Below are 19605 nucleotides of genomic sequence, written 5' to 3'. Positions count from 1 at the left end.
ATCTAATTTACATACCTTCTCTGATTGGTAGAAAATCCTACCCGTGGAGATTTACTGTGTCTTGATTGGTCATCCTGTCAAGGGCATGACTGCGTGATCAGCGAATGCTCTGTCGAGTGATTCATGAATGAATACGGTATTGTTTTGACACGTGCTTGAAGTTGACCCAGGCCAGGGTAATGTTATGTGACCCGAACTTCGGTGTCATATTCATTACGAAGCTATTTTGCTTTGCTTGCAGGATGGCTGCATGCTGAATGAATGAAGCAGTATTATTAAATAAACCAGCAGTTTTCACCCGTTGCTGTCCGATTGCAGTGCTCAATCGCAGCTCGAGTTTACAGAAAGCAGCAGAATCTGGGCAGACTGGGGTGAGTATTACACAAAATGTTGAAAATGATATTACAGCGGAGCTGATTTGGTGGATACATGACAGTAAGACATGCAAAAATGATGCATGCGGTTAGTACTAGAACCATAAGAACAGAATTCGGCAGAAGTCAACACACGTACACGACTGTATGCGCCGTGCATTGCATGATTGTACATACAATAAATAAAACATTATTGTATAAAAACAAGCAACAAGTTAACAACCATATATTATCATTAATTGCACAAAATATGCATTGGATTCTTGATTCTGCCATCATCATGATCATGATGTCCATTGTTATTTTTCTTGTAAGTTGTATCATCACTGATCATGGGTAGTTCCAGTAACTGTAACCATATTCAGGTCCGTAGATGTCATTATGTTTATGATAAAGACTGAAGTCTTGCTGGCAAGACTATATCATGGGATGGGCTGAATAAATATCACAAAATGCATACAACCAGTGTTTTAAAAAACCCTTCTAAGGCCCGATCAATCCAGAATTTGCATTTTGGAGATTTTTTTTTTGTTGCTAAAATCATGTAAAGTCAGCAATTTTTGGGGTCAAGTTAATTTTGGCTAAACATTTTTAGAAAAAAATAAAACTTACCAACCACAGAGTTCTTAAATTTGGATGGCGCAAGTGTTAAGATGCTTTGAAGTTTGCACAAGGTCAAGGGCGCTTTTCATAAAAACTGTTTTTGCATGGGTCGAAAAATAAAACTTGCATGCACAACTCTGATTTTTTCCTAAAATTGGCTGATTTTCACAAAATTTACATGCACAAGCAAAATCCTACATGCACAGAGTCAAAGTTTAACATGCATTTGTGCATATGTATGCACATGGTATTTCGAGCTCTGTGTTTTTATGTGCCATCAAGATCCCAACTTTTTTTTCATGGTTTTTGATTTTGTTTCAATGTAGGCCTAAACATTCGGTACAAGTTTCAAAACAATGCAAAATGCAGGTTGGGATATGATGATGGCACAAGATAAATATGTTATGTACCTCCGAAGTTTATCATAATTGTATAAATAAAACTTACGCTGAAATTTGAAGAATCTTTTTCAGCCGAATGAGTGCGCTGTGCATGCTCTTATCTATGTGAGTTGTTGGTGTTTTTTGTATCACAACCCCTGAACCCCCAATCCCCCCCCCAAAAAAAATACACATCATCATACATTGAAAATTGTTATCAAAATGTGAAGAAACCCCAGAATAAATTATGCCTAGTGTTGTGTGCAGCAGCACAGATCCAACCATGTTGAAATGCACTCCATATTATTTGTTTACAACCATTCATTGATTCATTCATTTGTTTATATGACCTGACCTTTGTCCTATTTTATGGGGTCAAAGTTTGCCCACATCCTTACTGGCTGATGCGTTATCAGATTTCAAACTTATTATTCACATGCCATGGAAGATTACAAGAACGTGGCCACAAAGGAAGGTCTGTAGATCCGGTGCATGATAGGCATAAATGTACTGTTGATGTTTTAGTATGGAGAAGGAGTATTATAGTAGCCCTACCACAAGGCCTTTTTTTAACAAACTACCAAGACACCATCCTAAGAACTGAAAAACCTAGTGACAGCTCACAACCCAGTGATCGCTCACCCCTTGGTTCGTGCCGGCTTTTCTCTTAGTAAAACTATGAAATGTTATAGTTTTTCTCTTAGACATCAAAAATCACACAATCAAGCGAAGATTTACAATAATTCTTACAGTCCTTTATTCATGTCTCCATCCTCCCTTTCCTCTCCCCGAATTCCATAGTTTTACGACATCACGGTCGGACATTAATGAAGAGGCATGTTTTTTACTTTGCCGTCACATTCAAAAGTGAATTCCAATAATAAAATACATTCGCAATCATGGCGCTACGCAAATCTGTGGACATAGCGCGCCGCACCGCGTAGGCCTACTAGTTTGAGCGCATTGCAATTAATCACACACATTACTACATGACAGTAGGCCTAGACAATTTCAGCGCAGGAATTTTGAATATCGCGTGCTGAGAGACGACTGTTTTTATTTGGTTTTTTTAATGGTCAATATGAGTTTGTTAATTTTTTGTTGTTGTTGAAGAAACATGTTTCTTCCATGGAAGAAAGAGATACGAAGGAACAATAATGAACCCATTTGCTTCGCCTACTCCCTGGGGTGGCACTCCCTATCTATCAGGGACCCACTGAATAGGCATAGTAAAGCCGTAGTAAATTAATTAGGTTTGCGATATCTTCATCACTCCAGACTCCACACCTACCAGGATGCACGTATCATATGCAAGTCTGATTGTTTGTTTAAAACTCATTTATTCATTCATTCTTCTTCCATTCATCAAAGAGCTGATTGTAAATATTATGGTCCAAAGTTGAAGGTACAAACTGTAGAACAAGATATTTTTGCGGCAAGGTCTTAGCCAGCCATGCGTCCACCTGTCTTTAAGACGGGCTAATCTAATTTTAGACGGGTGGATTTAATGGATTTTACAGATGTGATAGCTGTAAAACAGATTATTTTAAGGTTATATGAACTTGAGACTAATTCAGAGTGACATGTAAAGGCCAAATCAGGACATATTTGACCCCAGTGACCCTTCCATGGGTGTAGACAAGTTGTTTTATATTTGAGGGTCAAATTTTGGTATCTGCTTGGACGGGTGGTTTCTGATTTCTGGCTAAGACTCTGTTTTGCGGTATTAATTTTTCACGATTAGAACTGTTGGGAGCAGTTCAGGGGGGGCCGGCCAAGATTGGCTGAATTTTGACGTTGTCATTGGTTTTACACGTAAACACAAAAATGTCTCAAATTATTCCAAAACTGTACGTATGTTATTAAGCACTATTTTATCAGTCTAAATCCGTTGAGGTTAAGCCAGTGAACCTCATTGTAAAATACTGTTTTTTGAATGTTTTGTATGAATAACGCATACGGTATGTTTATGATATATACCTAACATTTCGCCTATTGTGTGTCACGGTTCGCTTGGTCTAATGGTAACGGGTCTCGCCTGCGGTGCATAGGGTCCCGAGATCGAGTCCCGCTCACTCCCGGCTATAATTTTTTTTTTTTTTTTTCTTCACATTTATTTTGAATCCAAAAATATTTATTTTTATGTGAAAATTTATACATTCACTGAGAAATATATTTTGTGCATTTTTTTTTTTCTGTAACGGGGCCAATAGAGCTAAAAACACAACTCAGCACGGGGCGTCCAATGTCCAGGCAGTGTTGCCGTCATATTGTCTGTTTTGTTTACGATATTGGCTGTTGCCACAGTGAATAATGTAGTCCACCATCGTCTGGGAGCAGTTTTGCTGTTATAATAAAATAAGTAGTTAGTACAAAATGTACTCACAGTCACAATTACAAACAGTTACAAACATTAAAGCCTATGGATAACAAATGTTTTCACTGGCTTGTAATTTAAATTAACGGTTCTGAAAGTGACAACAAAAAGTGCAAAAATATCAGGCAAACAAACAGACATACAGATTCTGGTGAATTATTGTAAGATTGTGATCACTGGTAGTGTTGGATCCATTGTTATCACTCAGAATTGGAGATGAAAATTGCCTGACTGGTTGTACATGTAACAGCTCATTATACCAGTCAGTTTTGACCACTAGAAAGCAGTCATTACTGGCCAGATCCTTCAATGATCATTGATCAATGCTTTTTATTCAGTTGATCGTTGAACTTTAAACAAGTTAAGAGGCTTACACGCATCATACACTGGGACCAGTGGTGGCGCCGGTGACAGGAATTTTTTTCTGGGGGGCATTGAGGGGGCAAGTGAATTTCGGGTAGGGGGGGCAGAATCAACAAATTTTGCACAAAATTACCGCAAAAAGGTGAAATGTTCGTAATTTTGGGTTTTTACTGGGGGAGAGTTCTGACTGGGGGCAGCCTTGCTATATATATCGCAGCCTTGCTATACATACGTATATATCACAATATTAAATCCTTAACGTGATTTATGTGAACATTATAAACTAGTGCTTAAGATCAAATTAATGATGCTATAGTTATTCATGAATACAGGTGAAAGAAGAATCACGTATGGCACATATTTAGCACAGATTTGTGAGTGTGCTTGTGAGTCCCTTTGCATGTGATGCAGAGTTTCCGGACACAGCGTCACCTGCCTGTATCTAAAATTCATGCCCGCATTTGAAGTCATTAATTTGTGATTTTTTAACATTAAAAAGTGAGGTAACAATGGGGCGCCCAATGGGAGCTTTGATGTGGTGTGCTGAAATCCGGAGGGAGGGGCACTCCCACTTTCGAGGTAACGCATATGTAGGGCTATTAAGCCCCCCTTTTTCACCACCACTGTCACTCAAAGACCACATTACAGCACATGTTCTGTCATCCAAAGACATCCGGTTAAAGACGCAGGTAGGTCAACTGTTGATTATATCAAGTAATGTGGACAGGTCAAGATAATGTGGACAGGTCAAGATAATGTGGACAGGTCAAGATAATCTGGACAGGTCAAGATAATCTGGACAGGTCAAGATAATCTTGGTCAGGTCAAGATAATCTTGCTCAGGTCAAGATAATCTTGGCCAGGTCAATAAATTTTGAAGAAGAGACGTACATGTTCATATTTAGAAACACTGGCCACATTATTTGGACATTTCAACAAACTTAAAATGCATCTAATTTTGACTTTTACATATTTTACACGATCAGCATAAATTATTATGCAAGTTTATGCATATTAGATTTAAATGAAGATGGTAAACAATACTTGTGTGTATTGAATGACACCAAGAACACCTCTATTGAATAATGCAAATTAGTTTGTATTATGTCTCTTAAAACCTGTATAATTAGGACGGGGATGTCAATCTACCTTTGTCCCCCCTTTCCCAACTAACGCAGATTCCGACAAAGTAGGTAACAAAACATAGCCATGAGGTCTTACAAATTAAGTTCAACCAAGGATATTTTGCACCTAAAATGCAGTACATTACAGGCCACAAGACTAGATGTAGAAAAACTAGTAACTACAACAAGCCGCGGCCTAACCCCAACCAAAATAGGTCGAGGAGGGTACCCAGGAAAATGCGTTGATTTGGTTCAGGACATTTGTTGTATAAGTATATTAAAGATAAATATATATTCTATGGTGTTAAATGAGTTACCGTCATATCTAGGTAAAACACACCCACTTTTTAATTTGCCCTTTGAACTATTTACATATTCATTATTAATATTACGAATATGTATAAAGAATTAATACATGAATAAGGCTATCGAGTGAATTGAATAGAATCTCCCGTTTAACGCGTTAAATAGATTGAAATCAATGCTGTATTGATTTGATTAAATCACTTGCAATAAGACTCATAGACTCGAACGCAGGACACATGAGGAGAATATTACACTGTCCCGGTGTGTTTTTATTTTGGAAAAACCCTAAACTTACACAAGATAATCATATCAGCTTTTCCAGTTTGTCTTTTGGAAAATGAATAAACCATAACAACCAATTCGTTTATTTTGGCTCACCGTATATGTAAGATAAACGGTTCAAAACAGACCATTACCATAGATAATCGGTGCATGTGAGGTATGGTTAGCATGTTGAGTCGCTCGGAAGGCTCGACCCCTTCGGGGTCTCGCCTTCCGAGCGACTAACATGCTCACCATACCTCAACAAGACACATAGATTATCTATGGTAATGGTCTGTTTCTCACCCTTTATCTACTACGTAAATGTTAATTATCACACTTAATGATACATCACCACCAGGGTATGACAAAAAGTGTCATCGGTACCTAAACCGGACACCGATAGTGCTATAGGACAAAATAAGATGTAATGCCTAAAATAAAAACATGTATTTTGCATTGCTACAAAATAAATTATTCATTTTAGTGTCCGAGTTTCTATCCATTTAAAAGCGTTTTTCACTTACAAACATTTGCGCGGCATATCTTCACTATACTTACAAAATGGCTTCATGATCAACTTAACTCTCTTCACGCGGGTGTCGACTGCAGACGACATGTTTCAATTTTTTTTAATTCAAAAATTTCAGAAATGTTAATTTTCATGACCATATTTGGAATCAGCATGAAAAATGCATTAAAATGAGTACAAACAATTGGTTCAGTAGTTCTTATAAAGATAGCTCTTGATATTTCGAGAAAATATTTCAAAACAATTGGCTAGCACGCAGAGCATTAATGCATTGACTTCGATATTATGTAATTAAATAACCTATGTCCATTATTTGATTACTTTTACTAGTTATATAATATTTGACCGACATAGCTCTGTGATTCGCATCAAAATAACCATAATAACTAGAGCAACTGTGCCCTTTGCAAGGGCACGAGGTAAGTTAGGCGTATGACTGTGATGACATCATCACGCAGCAATACTGTGCAACGTTAAATTTGACCCGACCTTTGTCTTCGGTTGACCTTTTCGGTTTCATATTCTGAGCAACGTTAAATTTGACCTCGGATGACCTTTTCGGTTTTACACTCCCCAAGTGTTAGGGATCATTTGCCGCAAGTTGCAGCCTGATCGGAGCAACTTTAAATTTGACCTGACCTTTGAACTTGGATGACCTTTCCAGTTTCATACTTCTCAAGTGTCAGGGATTATTTTCCCCCAATTGCAGCCCAATCAGAGCAACTTTAAATTTTACCTGACCTTTGACCTCGGATGACCTTTGCGGTTTAATACTTCCCAAGTGTCAGGGATCATTTCCCCCGACTTACAGCCCAATTGGACCAACTTCAAATTTGACCTGACCTTTGACCTCACATGACCTTTGCGGTTTCATACTCCCCAAGTGTCAGGGATCATTTTCCCGAATTGCAGCCCAATCAGAGCAACTTTAAATTTGACCTGACCTTTGACCTCGAATGACCTTTGCGGTTTAATACTTCCCAGGATCATTTCCCCGACTTACAGCCCAATTGGAGCAACTTCAAATTTGCCCTGACCTTTGACCTCACATGACCGTTGTGGTTTTATACTCCCCAAGTGTCAGGGATCATTTCCCCCGACTTACAGCCCAATTGGAGCAACTTTAAATTTGACATGACCTTTGACCTCACATGACCTTTGTGGTTTTATACTCCCCAAGTGTCAGGGATCATTTTCCCCGACTTACAGCCTAATTGGAGCAACTTCAAATTTGACCTGACCGTTGACCTCACTTGACCTTTGTGGTTTTATACTCCCAAAGTGTCAGGGATCATTTTCCCCGACTTACAGCCTCATTGGAGCAACTTCGAATTTGACCTGACCTTTGACCTCACTTGACCTTTGTGGTTTTATACTCCCCAGGTGTCAGGATCATTTCCCCGACTTACAGCCCAATTGGAGCAACTTTAAAAGTGACCTGCCCTTTCACCTCCCGTTACGTTTGTGGTTTTATACTCCCAAAGTGTCAGGGATCATTTTCCCCGACTTACAGCCTAATTGGAGCAACTTCAAATGTGACCTGACCTTTGACCTCACTTGACCTTTGCGGTTTTATACTCCCCAAATGTCAGGGATCATTTTCCCCGACTTACAGCCCAATCGGAGCAACTTGTAATTTGACCTGACCTTTGACCTCACATGACCTTTGTTGGTTTTATACTCCCAAAGTGTCAGGGATCATTTTCCCCGACTTACAGCCTAATTGGAGCAACTTCAAATTTGACCTGACCTTTGACCTCACTTGACCTTTGTGGTTTTATACTCTCAAAGTGTCAGGGATCATTTTCCCCGACTTACAGCCTAATTGGAGCAACTTCAAAATTGACCTGACCTTTGACCTCACTTGACCTTTGTGGTTTTATACTCCCAAAGTGTCAGGGATCATTTTCCCCGACTTACAGCCTCATTGGAGCAACTTCAAATTTGACCTGACCTTTGACCTCACATGACCTTTGTGGTTTTATACTCCCAAAGTGTCAGGGATCATTTTCCCCGACTTACAGCCTAATTGGAGCAACTTCGAATTTGACCTGACCTTTGACCTCACTTGACCTTTGTGGTTTTATACTTCCCATGTGTCAGGGATCATTTCCCCCGACTTACAGCCCAATTGGAGCAACTTTAAATTTGACCTGACCTTTGACCTCACATGACCTTTGTGGTTTTATACTCCCAAAGTGTCAGGGATCATTTTCCCCGACTTACAGCCTAATTGGAGCAACTTCAAATTTGACCTGACCTTTGACCTCACTTGACCTTTGCGGTTTCATACTCCCTAAGTGTCAGGGATCATTTTCCCCGAGTTACAGCCCAATCGGAGCAACTTGTAATTTGACCTGACCTTTGACCTCACATGACCTTTGCGGTTTCATACTCCCCAAGTGTCAGGGATCATTTTCCCCCGAGTTACAGCCCAATCAGAGCAACTTTAAATTTGACCTGACCTTTGACCTCACATGACCTTTGTGGTTTAATGCGGTCATATTTCAACATTTTACTTACCCCTCACCCCCTTATTCACCATTATTGCGTCATCTGTAGAAACTATATAGTGGGATTATTGATTTTCATAAATGCATCAAACCTTAATCGTGGAAAGCTGGCATTTTGGAAACTTGACCTTTGTATGACCCCCTTACATGAATTTTAAAATATTTAAAACATGTTAAGAATGTCATAAGGATCATTGCATTTAAATTTCAGCTCAATCGAAGCATTTTGAAAACTTCACCCTTTACCCCTTTATTGCCCCTTAATGACCTTAAATGAATTTTAAAATGTTTTTAAAATGTTTAAAATGTCATAAGGATCATTGCATTGAAATTTTAGCTCAATTGGAGCATTTTTAATAACTTGACCTTTGACCCCTTTATGACCTTAAATGAATTTTAAAATATGTTTTAAATGTTTCAAATGTCATAAGCATTATTGCATTTACATTTCAGCTCAATTGGAACATTTTGAAAAATTTGACCTTTGAACCCTTTATGACCCCTTAATGACCTTAAATACATTTTACAATATTTTAAACATGTTTAGAATGTCATAAGGATCATTGCATTTAAATTTCAGCTCAATCGGAGCATTTTCAATTTAAATGACCTTTTTTGACCCCTGTGACCCCTTGGATGACCTCTGACGTTAAACAACCCATAACTTTTGTAGCCAGCTACCCAATACTGCTTGTGACTGAGTTTGGTCGAAATCCGATCAAGGATGTGGAAGTAGTAGCAAATTGTGAGAAGAAAGAAGAAGAAAGAAAGAAATGCAAAGAAAGAAATAAGTTAGGCTGCCCGCCTAACTTAAAGAGAGCAACTGTGCCCTTTGCAAGGGCACGAGGTAAGTTAGGCGGATGACTGTGATGATCTGATTAGGCAACAATACTGTGGTGGATATAGTATTGATTTGAATATGACTGCTTCATGTATTGCCGTTTTAATATACCTTGATCGCGGAGAGCTGGCATTTTGAAAACTTGACCTTTGACCTCTGTATGACCCCCTTAATGGCCTTAAATGAATTTTAAAATCTTTAAAACATGTTAAGAATGTCAAAAGGATCATTGCATTTAAATTTCAGCTCAATTGAAGCATTTTGAAAACTTGACCTTTGACCCCTTTATTGCCCCTTAATGACCTTCAATGAATCTTAAAATATTTCTTAAATATTAAGAATGTCATAAGGATCATTGCATTTAAATTTCAGCTCAATTGGAGCATTTTGAAAAACTTGACCTTTGACCCCTTTATGACCCCTTAATGACCTTAAATAAATTTTAAAATGTTTTAAACATGTTTAGAATGTCATAAGGATCATTGCATTTAAATTTCAGCTAAATCGGAGCATTTTCGGTTAAAATGACCTTTTTTGACCCCTGTGACCCCTGGATGACCTCGGACATTAAACAAATCCATAACTTTTGTAGCCAGCTACCCAATACTGCTTGTGACTGAGTTTGGTCGAAATCCGATCAAGGATGTGGAAGTAGTAGCAAATTGTGAGAAAGAAGAAGAAGAGGAAAGAAAGAAATGGCAAGAAAGAAATAAGTTAGGCTGCCCGCCTAACTTAATTATTAAGCCTCATATCACTTATTTATTGTCGAATAAGTGCAGAGTAGGTTAGATATGAATATTAAATGTTAGACCAAAGTAGCTCAAAGTAGGCCTACTATATACACAGCTATACACCTGATCTGTGAACTTGTCTTTTTAAAGACAAATTCTTGTTTATTTTAGTTTAACTTTTGGGTAAACAGAATAGCACTTTAACTTCTGTTTGTGGGTTACAGACCTTGTGTGAAACATGGCAGAGATTCTATGGACATGTAATAGTTATTCCATATTCCACAAGTGATATCAGTTATGCTTGTGAAAATGGAGACGGACCAGGGTATGTCTGACGACCCTATTATCCCTGATACCAAGGGATCTGCCTTCCTGATGGATGAGCCAACAACCCTGGCATGAACCTGGCATGCATTCCAGGCATGACTTTCAGATTGCAAAGTTCAATGTCCTTTACTTGATACTGGTCAAAGTATGGCCATGCAACTAAAATATGATTACAGGGAACTTGACATTACCTGCATGGAGGCCTATATCATGCTGCAACTATTTCCATGATTAGGGGTTCTGCAATAACTATGAGCCCTGGTGGGAGGGTAAAATTGAGGGGGGGGGGGGGTTAAGAAATTTTTGGTGAGTCAAAGGGGGGGCCAAGTCATTTTAGGCAAGCTGAGAGGGGGGCAGGCAATTTTTGGCAAACATTCATTTCATGGGATGATGGGGCGCCTTAAAACCCCGGGGGGTACTCAGTACAAATGACCATACGGGGACGTGCAAATATGGGTAGCATTTTCAGCCTCTTGGTATATCAATGACCCCTTTTTCAATGCCTATTTTGGTATATGAATGGGTCCTTTTTTCAAAATTTTCTCAATTTTTTCGGAAAATAGCCCAATTTTTCGTTAATTTAGCCAAAATTTTCAAAATTTCCCCAAAATTTTGGGAAAATTTGTAAAAACTACGACAATTTGGGTTAAATTCAGCCGAAAATGTTGACTTTTGGTATATCAATGGGTCCGAATTTCTTGAAAAATTGGTATATTTATGGGTCCACTTTCAAATTCTCAGCGGCACGTCCCTACCAAAACCAAACTTGAGTACCCCCGCCCCGGGCTTAAAACGCTCTTAAAGGCTTAGGAAAACAGTATGGAAACACTTAATGCACATTTTCGTTATTTAAAAGATATCCTGTAAATGTGTCCCAAAAGTTGGTCGATCCTTCATGTAATTATTTCGTGTAATCTAATCCTAACTCTAACCCTAATCCTAACCCTAAGCCTATTCCTAATCATAACCCTAATCCTAACCCTAATCCTAACCCTAAACTAACCCTAACCTTAAGGGCTGGGGTATGAACCTTTGGACAGTATTTTTTGTGGGACATTAGAGCACATCAGACATATCGAATTGCATTCTATACGAAGAATGTCCTTCTGATATCAAATAATTTTGATTTTTTGAAATTCGCAATGTAATACACATTTTATGGCAAATCATCAAAAATTGATATTTTTGATATTTAACAGTACTCGAAGTAAACTTTATAAATCTGATGATTTATATTTGAAGTGTATGTAGGTGGGATGAAAAGCCGACGATCAATTGAAAATAGTGACCTTTCGTATTGAAGATATGGATTTTTACCCCAAAACACCAAAATAAAAAGGTCTTTTTGGGAAAAAAATCCATATCTTCAATATGAAAGGTCAAAATTTTCAATTGACCGTCGGCTTTTCCTCCCTGCACTACATACACTTTAAGAATATACATGTATCATTACATTTAGATAATTTACTTCGAGGACTGTTATATATCAAAATTTGAAAAATATCAAATTTTTATAATTTGTCATAAAATTTGTATTATATTGTGATTTTCAAAAATGAAAATTATTTGATATCAGAAAGACATGCTTCGTATTCAGAATGCAATTCGATAGGTCTGAGGTGCTCTAATGTCCCACAAAAAATACTGTCGAAACGCAATAAACGCTCATTTTAGATCCCTTAACCCTAACCCTAATTTCATGTAAAATTACATGAAGGAATTAACCCAAAAGTTACATGCCTTTTCAACCTGCTATAAATTGCTTCCCCCTATTTTGCCTTGCCAACCCCCCCATTATACTCTCCCATATGGCTCATATTATTCCACAGTACTCCCTATCAATCTTCCACACTGCTCCCCAGCTACATTGTAGTATTATTATCCACAAATTTATGATTATTTCTTCACAGCCTTTTATACCTAGACATACATGAAAAACACATCATGACCCAGACTGTGAACTTCTACAGAAATGTGTTCATGGTAGCGCACTAACCTTGACCTTTGTATTCATCACTTTATAAAATACTAGTTCACCCGGTGTGTCTTTTTTTTCTATCTTGTGTGTCTTTTTTTTCCATCTTGTGTGTCTTTTTTTCCATCTTGTGTGTCTTTTTTGTTGCTCAGACTGGTTGTTGCTTGTGTGCCTTTTTCAATACCTTTAAAAATGACTTCTACACCCCCTCTATCCCCCTGCAAGATCTTGCTTCTGTGCCTAGACACACAAGAAAAAAAAAATTTTTGAGAAAATACAACAAAAATTGTTCCTGAAATGTCCGAAATTTGGGTTGGCATTCAATTGTACAGGAAATTTTTTCCCCAATTTGTTCAAAATTTGGGTCAGTCAGGCCCTTAGAACAGGGTTTTCTTTTTTCATCGCCGTAAGGACTTTTTTTAATTCACAGGCTCATCCCCACTTGTAAGATATACATTTTTTGTACGTATAAAAATGTGCAATCAGAAATGTTATGATGTACATGCATAGAATGTGACATTTCTTGCAGTTTGGTCGTACGCCAAAGAAATTCTCCAATTTGTATTTTCTGTCTGTCAACATCAGACCGTAATAAATTTATAACACAGCACTTGGCCTATAGATGTATGAATCCTGTGCAGTGCATGCAGTGTAGAGGCAAACACAATCGGAATCAACTGTAATTTTGGAAATTCAGGTCTTTTCATCATTGAATTGCCGGTCTTTCCTTTGGTTGTAAAAACTCAAAATATTAGAAATCTATAACAAATGTCTATTTTTGGTGTCTAAGGCAGATTTATCAACTATTGGTCACTATATCAGACTGGTGGATGACCATTGATTAGAAAAAGTTCAACCATGCCATTGTGAATAAACAAAATTTTGATTTATCTTTTGCATTTCTTTTATTTATTTACAGATAAGGACTGGTTGGGAAATTTGATTCTTCAGCAGCGAACAATTAAGTTACTCAGCAAAGCCAACTTCATCCAGTGGAAACCAGAAACATATTTAGGCAGAAAGATCCTGATCTTCAATTGCCGTTGAACTTGGCATCGTATCACCATGGCAACTGATGCCCCCACCCAACCAAAGCTGGGCATGAATGGGTTGCCCCTTGCCCAGGGCTTGTATGATCCGGAGTACGAGAAGGATGCGTGTGGTGTGGGGTTTATCGTTAACATCAAAGGAATACCTTCACATAAGGTGAATGGAGAGTTATTGTATTTTATGTTTTTATTTTCCTCTTTAAAATGCAGTTCATTTACTTTGCTGTTGTGCAGCATAGCAATTCCTAATAAATGAATGCAAACCCATTTTGAGAAATGCATCAAGATGTTGCAACTGAGTGCATCATAGCCCTTGAAATGCATAATTGCATTTGTTGAGTTTTGCATCTGGCCGTCCGTCCGTCCATGTTACAACTCTACTGTTGAGTTTAAAAGCCCAGAAGTTATGCCTAGTATCTGGTCCATGCATAAGGCTACTGCTTAAAACTCATGAGTTCCTTGATTACAAAACAATGACTTGAGTCATCTCTGGACTCGCCAACAATTTTATGGTAAAAAATTGTTGGTGAGTCCAGAATTTGATTCATATTATTGTCAATGACTTACACAATTTGAATGGGGAATTTTTATTAGGCTTGACTGACAATATTAAAGAAAATTACATTATGACTTGCAAATAAGCTGATATGTCTTAAAATAGGATGAAAACGATTAAAAATAATAGGTTAAACCACTGACTGAATGATGCACTGAAGGGGAGTGTACGATCTAAATTTGGTTAAATTTGAAGTGCTTGCAGCGTACATAAGTCCTACTTTTAGCTTGATTTGGTCCTAGATGTATGTGTCTTAATTATTGTCAGTTAAGGCTAATTCTGTAAAAGTGTGAAATAAGGAGAGATTTCTGGCCAATTGAATAGGCAGAATTTGCAGTGTACCAGGCCTTGAAATAAGATGCGCAAAAGTGAGTCACCTGGTGATTGGCAAAATGCTCCTGCTTCTGTTGGAAAATTACACACAAAGACATAGACCAGGAGCAATTTATTGTTAAATTATAGTACAATTGCTCCTGGTTCCGAAATCCTTATTTCAAGGCTTACAGTGTACTGTGATTATGATCCTGTAATGCGATGTTTTGGCCTTGTAAAAGCAAAAGTTGAACATGTTTTATATAGGAAGTATTTTTGGGCAATAGTAGGAAGCTGGTGTCAATCACAGCAGCTAAAGAGAGTATCCCATCATGCATTGCAGTATATCTGCTTGCTCCATAGGAAATGTATACAAAATATAAACAAGAGCCGATTAGATATTGAGAGCTATGGATAGGTTCACTATACTTTAGAGATCATATTTTTTCAAACAAAAGTCTAAGCTCCCTTGATATAAGCGAGTAATTGAAAGTTGAAGTGAGGGATTTTGTGTACACTTTCTATGGCACAAACAGTTTTATTATGGTACTGCAGAGCATGATGGGATACACCTATCAGCTGCTGTGGGTGTCAATGTTAGACAATCTTCAGGAAGTGCAACATAAATGTTTGCAGAGAGCCATACCAATTCAAACTTGTGTGTTGATAATATAAAATAATGGGGGGCGGGGTGGGTAGAGTTTCAGTGAACTTATATTATCTAACAGTTAATGAGTTTATGTAATGAAAACAAATCTGATACCACTGAATAAATTCAACCAAACAAGTAGTTTTCAGCATGACTATACCCAGGCCCATAGCCAGGATTGTTTTTTTTATTAATTGAGGGAGAGGGTGACAGGGAGCTAAAAATGTTTCAATGTTTTTTACAGAAAAAAAGTGAACTTTTTTCCTGATTGGCATTTTTTTGGTACAACGCACCCCCTGGCTACAGCGTTGACTATGCTATAGACCTACCTCTTTCATTTTGAAGAGTATATGGGATCTATTATAAAAAATAAATGAACAGCTCCAATATTTTCAAGCTAACTTTTTGAATTATATGAGAAAACTGCAAACAGTTTATAATTTTGCCCTTGTACTGTTAGTTGTCAAATGCAAAGGGAATGGTTTAAGAACTGCAGATCTTCATTTGCAGTATTTTTAGAAACATTTTGACATTTTCATGCGAAGGACATTAAACCAGTTATTCACCATGCAATTTCCTTGCAATCTCTTACACAGGTCGTGGTCGATGCTGCAATAATGCTGGAGCGCATGAAGCATCGCGGTGCTTGTGGTGGAGATAACAATACAGGGGATGGAGCTGGCATGATGACGTCTATACCTCATAAATTTTATGCGCGAGTCGTAAAGTAAGTGGTTATGAAATGAAACCCAGATCCAAAATAGACTTAATGATGTGATAAGTTGATCCGCATGGTTGTCTCATAATGCATTTGTTGCATTTAATGGTCTAATAGCCTTTTAGAATAAATATGAACAAAAAAGTAGACCTAAAATGATAAATTTCATGTTTGCCTCATCTATGTATGCCTGTAGATATTAAGTTGAACTGCAGATGCATGATCATATTTTATAAACTTAGACATGCATCTGTCAACAGAGGACACCCCTATTTAGTTTTTTCATACAGGTGCAGGGGAGATTCAAACAATTTTAGCAGGTTTAAATGAGTGTGAAGCTGTCATATGGAGTCACATACATGGCTCTCAGCACACATTTGGGAGACTTCTACAATAATATAAAAGGGCACAGAAAAAAACCTTCAAACATTACTGAATGCAATATTACGCAGGTCCTATAAAAGCTGGTTATACCATATACATACAGCTATGTGCTATTCATCATGTATGTATGCACAGCAACTTAATAGATGACTTCACCTGCTGTGACAGTTTACAATTTCAAGTGGTTTTATGTTACCAGTTAATTAACATGACTGGAGAATTGCAAAAGAGATTTGATAAAAAAAATCCCTACCTGTACAAAAATGGGGAAACACCCCGGGAAGCACACGTTTAGGTCTACATATAATCACAAACTATAAACAGATCCAGAAATCACTGTGCACCCAAAAAATCTGTAATGCATTTTGGGAACTGACTGGATCGGGATTTAATTTAGTTGATATGCTATAGCTAGCATTTACATGCCCAGCTTAATTCTCCCTGACTGATGGCACTGTATGTCCCAGTAAATTACTTCTTGTCCTGGATGCTAGCTGTGTGACGTGACCCAGACTATCACCTGAAGTAGGGCTTCAAGAGGCAATTATACAAATGTGTGCCTGTACTGAAGTGCATTCAGCTGCATGATCACTATACAAAATGCATGCATGATCATCTCTTTTCCAATTGCTTGTTAACTTGCTCTTTGAAACATCTTCTCTCTCAATTAAACAATGCCTCTGATTTTTTTATGGGGAAGTGTCGACAAATTTTGCTCAGAATTGCAGCAAAAAGTAGAAATGTTCATAAAGTTTTTATTGGGGGCAATAATTCTGACTGGAGGGGCATTGCCACTGAGCATGGGGACTTCTATGTAAATTTCAAAGTCATTAGTCTCATCAACTAATTACCGTATTTCGTCAAATAGTCGCCCCCGTCAAATAAACGCCCCCCCTCAAATAAACGCCCCCCACCACTTTTTTCAACCAAGATGTTTCAAAAATGCCGATATTTCCATGCTATCTTGCGTAGTAAGCTTACCAAGTTGCCCACATGGTCGATAATAGCGTCACTTTTTGGCGAAAATCTGGATTGGAAACCCGGAAGTGAACCAGAAGTCGGTGTTTCTAGTTCATAGTTCGTCATTTTAGCGTGAGTTTTAAGTTTACCTAATGATTTTAACGGGAATTATCATTCTCAAACTGACCTTGAATAAATGCCCCCCCCCCCCCCTTGGGAAAATGTAACGCCCCCGGGGCGTTTATTTGACAAAATACGGTATATCATTCAATATTACCAACACAGATGAACTTTCATGAACATAAACATGAAATTGTTGATATTCATCCACATTCCCTGATCTATTTGTTCCCCTGGCAGAGAGGAATTTAATATCACCCTTCCTGCACCTGGATGTTATGCAACAGGTCTCATCTTCACGGATAAATCTACAGCTCCTGAATGTGAGAAGAAATTTGAACGTATAGCTAATGAACATCAACTGGAGGTAAGAAGAGTTGCAGATGTATGTTTGTTTTTTTAGTTTTAACTGTTAATGTTTTCTTCAATAACCATCATTAGGCAAAAACAATTGTGTTATTGTCCATAGATCCGCTCCTAAGGGTAGGGTAGATAGGGCTAGATTTTATGTATTTTTTAAAGGTCATAGTCAAAGCATGTATGGGCCTAATTAGTAGTTAGCTTAGGCAACAGAAACAAATTAAGTTTGATTTTTCAATTGACTATCAATGCTTGGGCGATCCACATGAAATCAATAAATTGACATTGTTAATTGTGATAACATATGAATATCTGCCTGTATTGATATTGACCAATATAAATTTGGCACTGATTTTGATTAATTAGTTGTTAGTTTATTATTCTATTACCTCCACGACCCATTATTCAAAATCGTGCACTGTGATTTGTTGAAACGCGTCACGTGAGAGCCCATTATTCTGCAATAATGGGTCGAGCGCCGTAACACATTCTACGCACAGCATCACGCTTGGTTACGTGTGCAATATTTCCGCGATCTGGCTGCTGACACTTACGCGTCACGCGCTCCACCTTGAAGTAAACAATTTAAAATATTTGTGCCAAAAAATGATATTTTCTCTTTAAATCGCACTATTTTCTGGTAATAGAATAGAAATAAAGGGTGCAGCATTATCCTTTACATGCAAATAATGTGTCCTCGGCAGTAAAAAGCGTTTAAATAATGGGTTCGGCTGCGCCTCACCCATTATTTACGTTTTACTGCCTCGACACATTATTTGGGTGTAAAGGATAAAGCATTACCCTTTATTTCTTAAATAACTAGCATCGAAGCAGCATCGACGGTTGATCCAAAGATCAAACACATTTGGTTCTAATGCCTTGCCCACAAAGGTGTGATGTTTCTCTACTGCATCACTTCAGTCATGCTTAAAACAATTTAGAAGTGTGAAGAAACTGTTTACTTTTCAGAATGTCAAAATTTCGAAAGAGAAAAAATCTTTTTTTTGGGAGGGGGGAAATTTCCAAAATTAGGGTCAGTTTTCTTTTGTACAGTAAAAACTTTTTTTAGTTTAGGGTGGGTCGAATGAGGACAATCGAACAGATTATTTTTGTTATAGCTTTCCATTGCATCAGTTGTCCGAATCAGTCTTATTTGCTGCCAGTCTTATCTGATGAAACAGAATCAGAGAAAATCCTAGCATTTGCAGATCTTTCAGGTTATACACAATTTTGCCATTTTCAGAAGCAAAATGGGATGCACGTAGCCCCCTTTAAACTTATCTATTTCTGGAAATAAATATCGGAGAGAAAACGCAAAACTACGTCTAAAAAGCTGAAAGTGTAAGGGTCATTATTATGCTTGAATTTTCCACTTGGCTCAAAATGAAATGTACTTTTCAAACATTTCAAATTTTTTCAATATCCGAGCATCAAGATTTTTTGGGAACACGGCCATAATTTCTCATTGGAAGTGGCGATTTTGTTGGGAACTTCGACGCACATTACAAACAAGTCAATAAAAGAATGTGCATATTCATTCTTGATATTGGTTGTCTCGATTTTTATGTAAGCTTAAAATGTTGGCCGAATTTGAAGTAAAATGGCCTCCACTTGTATGTCGTTTTGTAACCAGTAATAATAATTCCGTGCAAGATTTCATAGACAAAATTCTGACCTACATTATTTCTATAAACCCTCTTCTGCATGCAGGTGCTATTTAAATTTTCATTTCGATAGCAGAAAATTGAGATATTTGCTATTTTTCCGACTCGCTGCTGCCAAATTGTCTA

The 19605-nt window shown here is 37.7% G+C and overlaps 1 protein-coding gene across 1 annotated transcript in view; it reads left to right on the top strand.

Moving 5' to 3' along the window:
• Positions 1-201: 201 nt before the first annotated feature.
• Positions 202-19605, top strand: part of LOC140157567 (uncharacterized) — a 104959-nt gene continuing 85555 nt past the window's right edge. Inside the window, 4 exon segments of the mRNA XM_072180803.1 lie at positions 202-371; positions 13627-13913; positions 15870-16000; positions 17696-17822. Of these exon segments, the coding sequence (XP_072036904.1) occupies positions 13773-13913; positions 15870-16000; positions 17696-17822 (399 nt within the window). The 5' untranslated portion in view covers positions 202-371; positions 13627-13772.

Source organism: Amphiura filiformis, chromosome 7 (assembly GCF_039555335.1).
Source record: "Amphiura filiformis chromosome 7, Afil_fr2py, whole genome shotgun sequence".
Taxonomy (NCBI): Eukaryota; Metazoa; Echinodermata; class Ophiuroidea; order Amphilepidida; family Amphiuridae; genus Amphiura; species Amphiura filiformis.
Note: the sequence above shows the minus strand (reverse complement) of the source record. Positions and strands in the feature narration are given on the sequence as shown.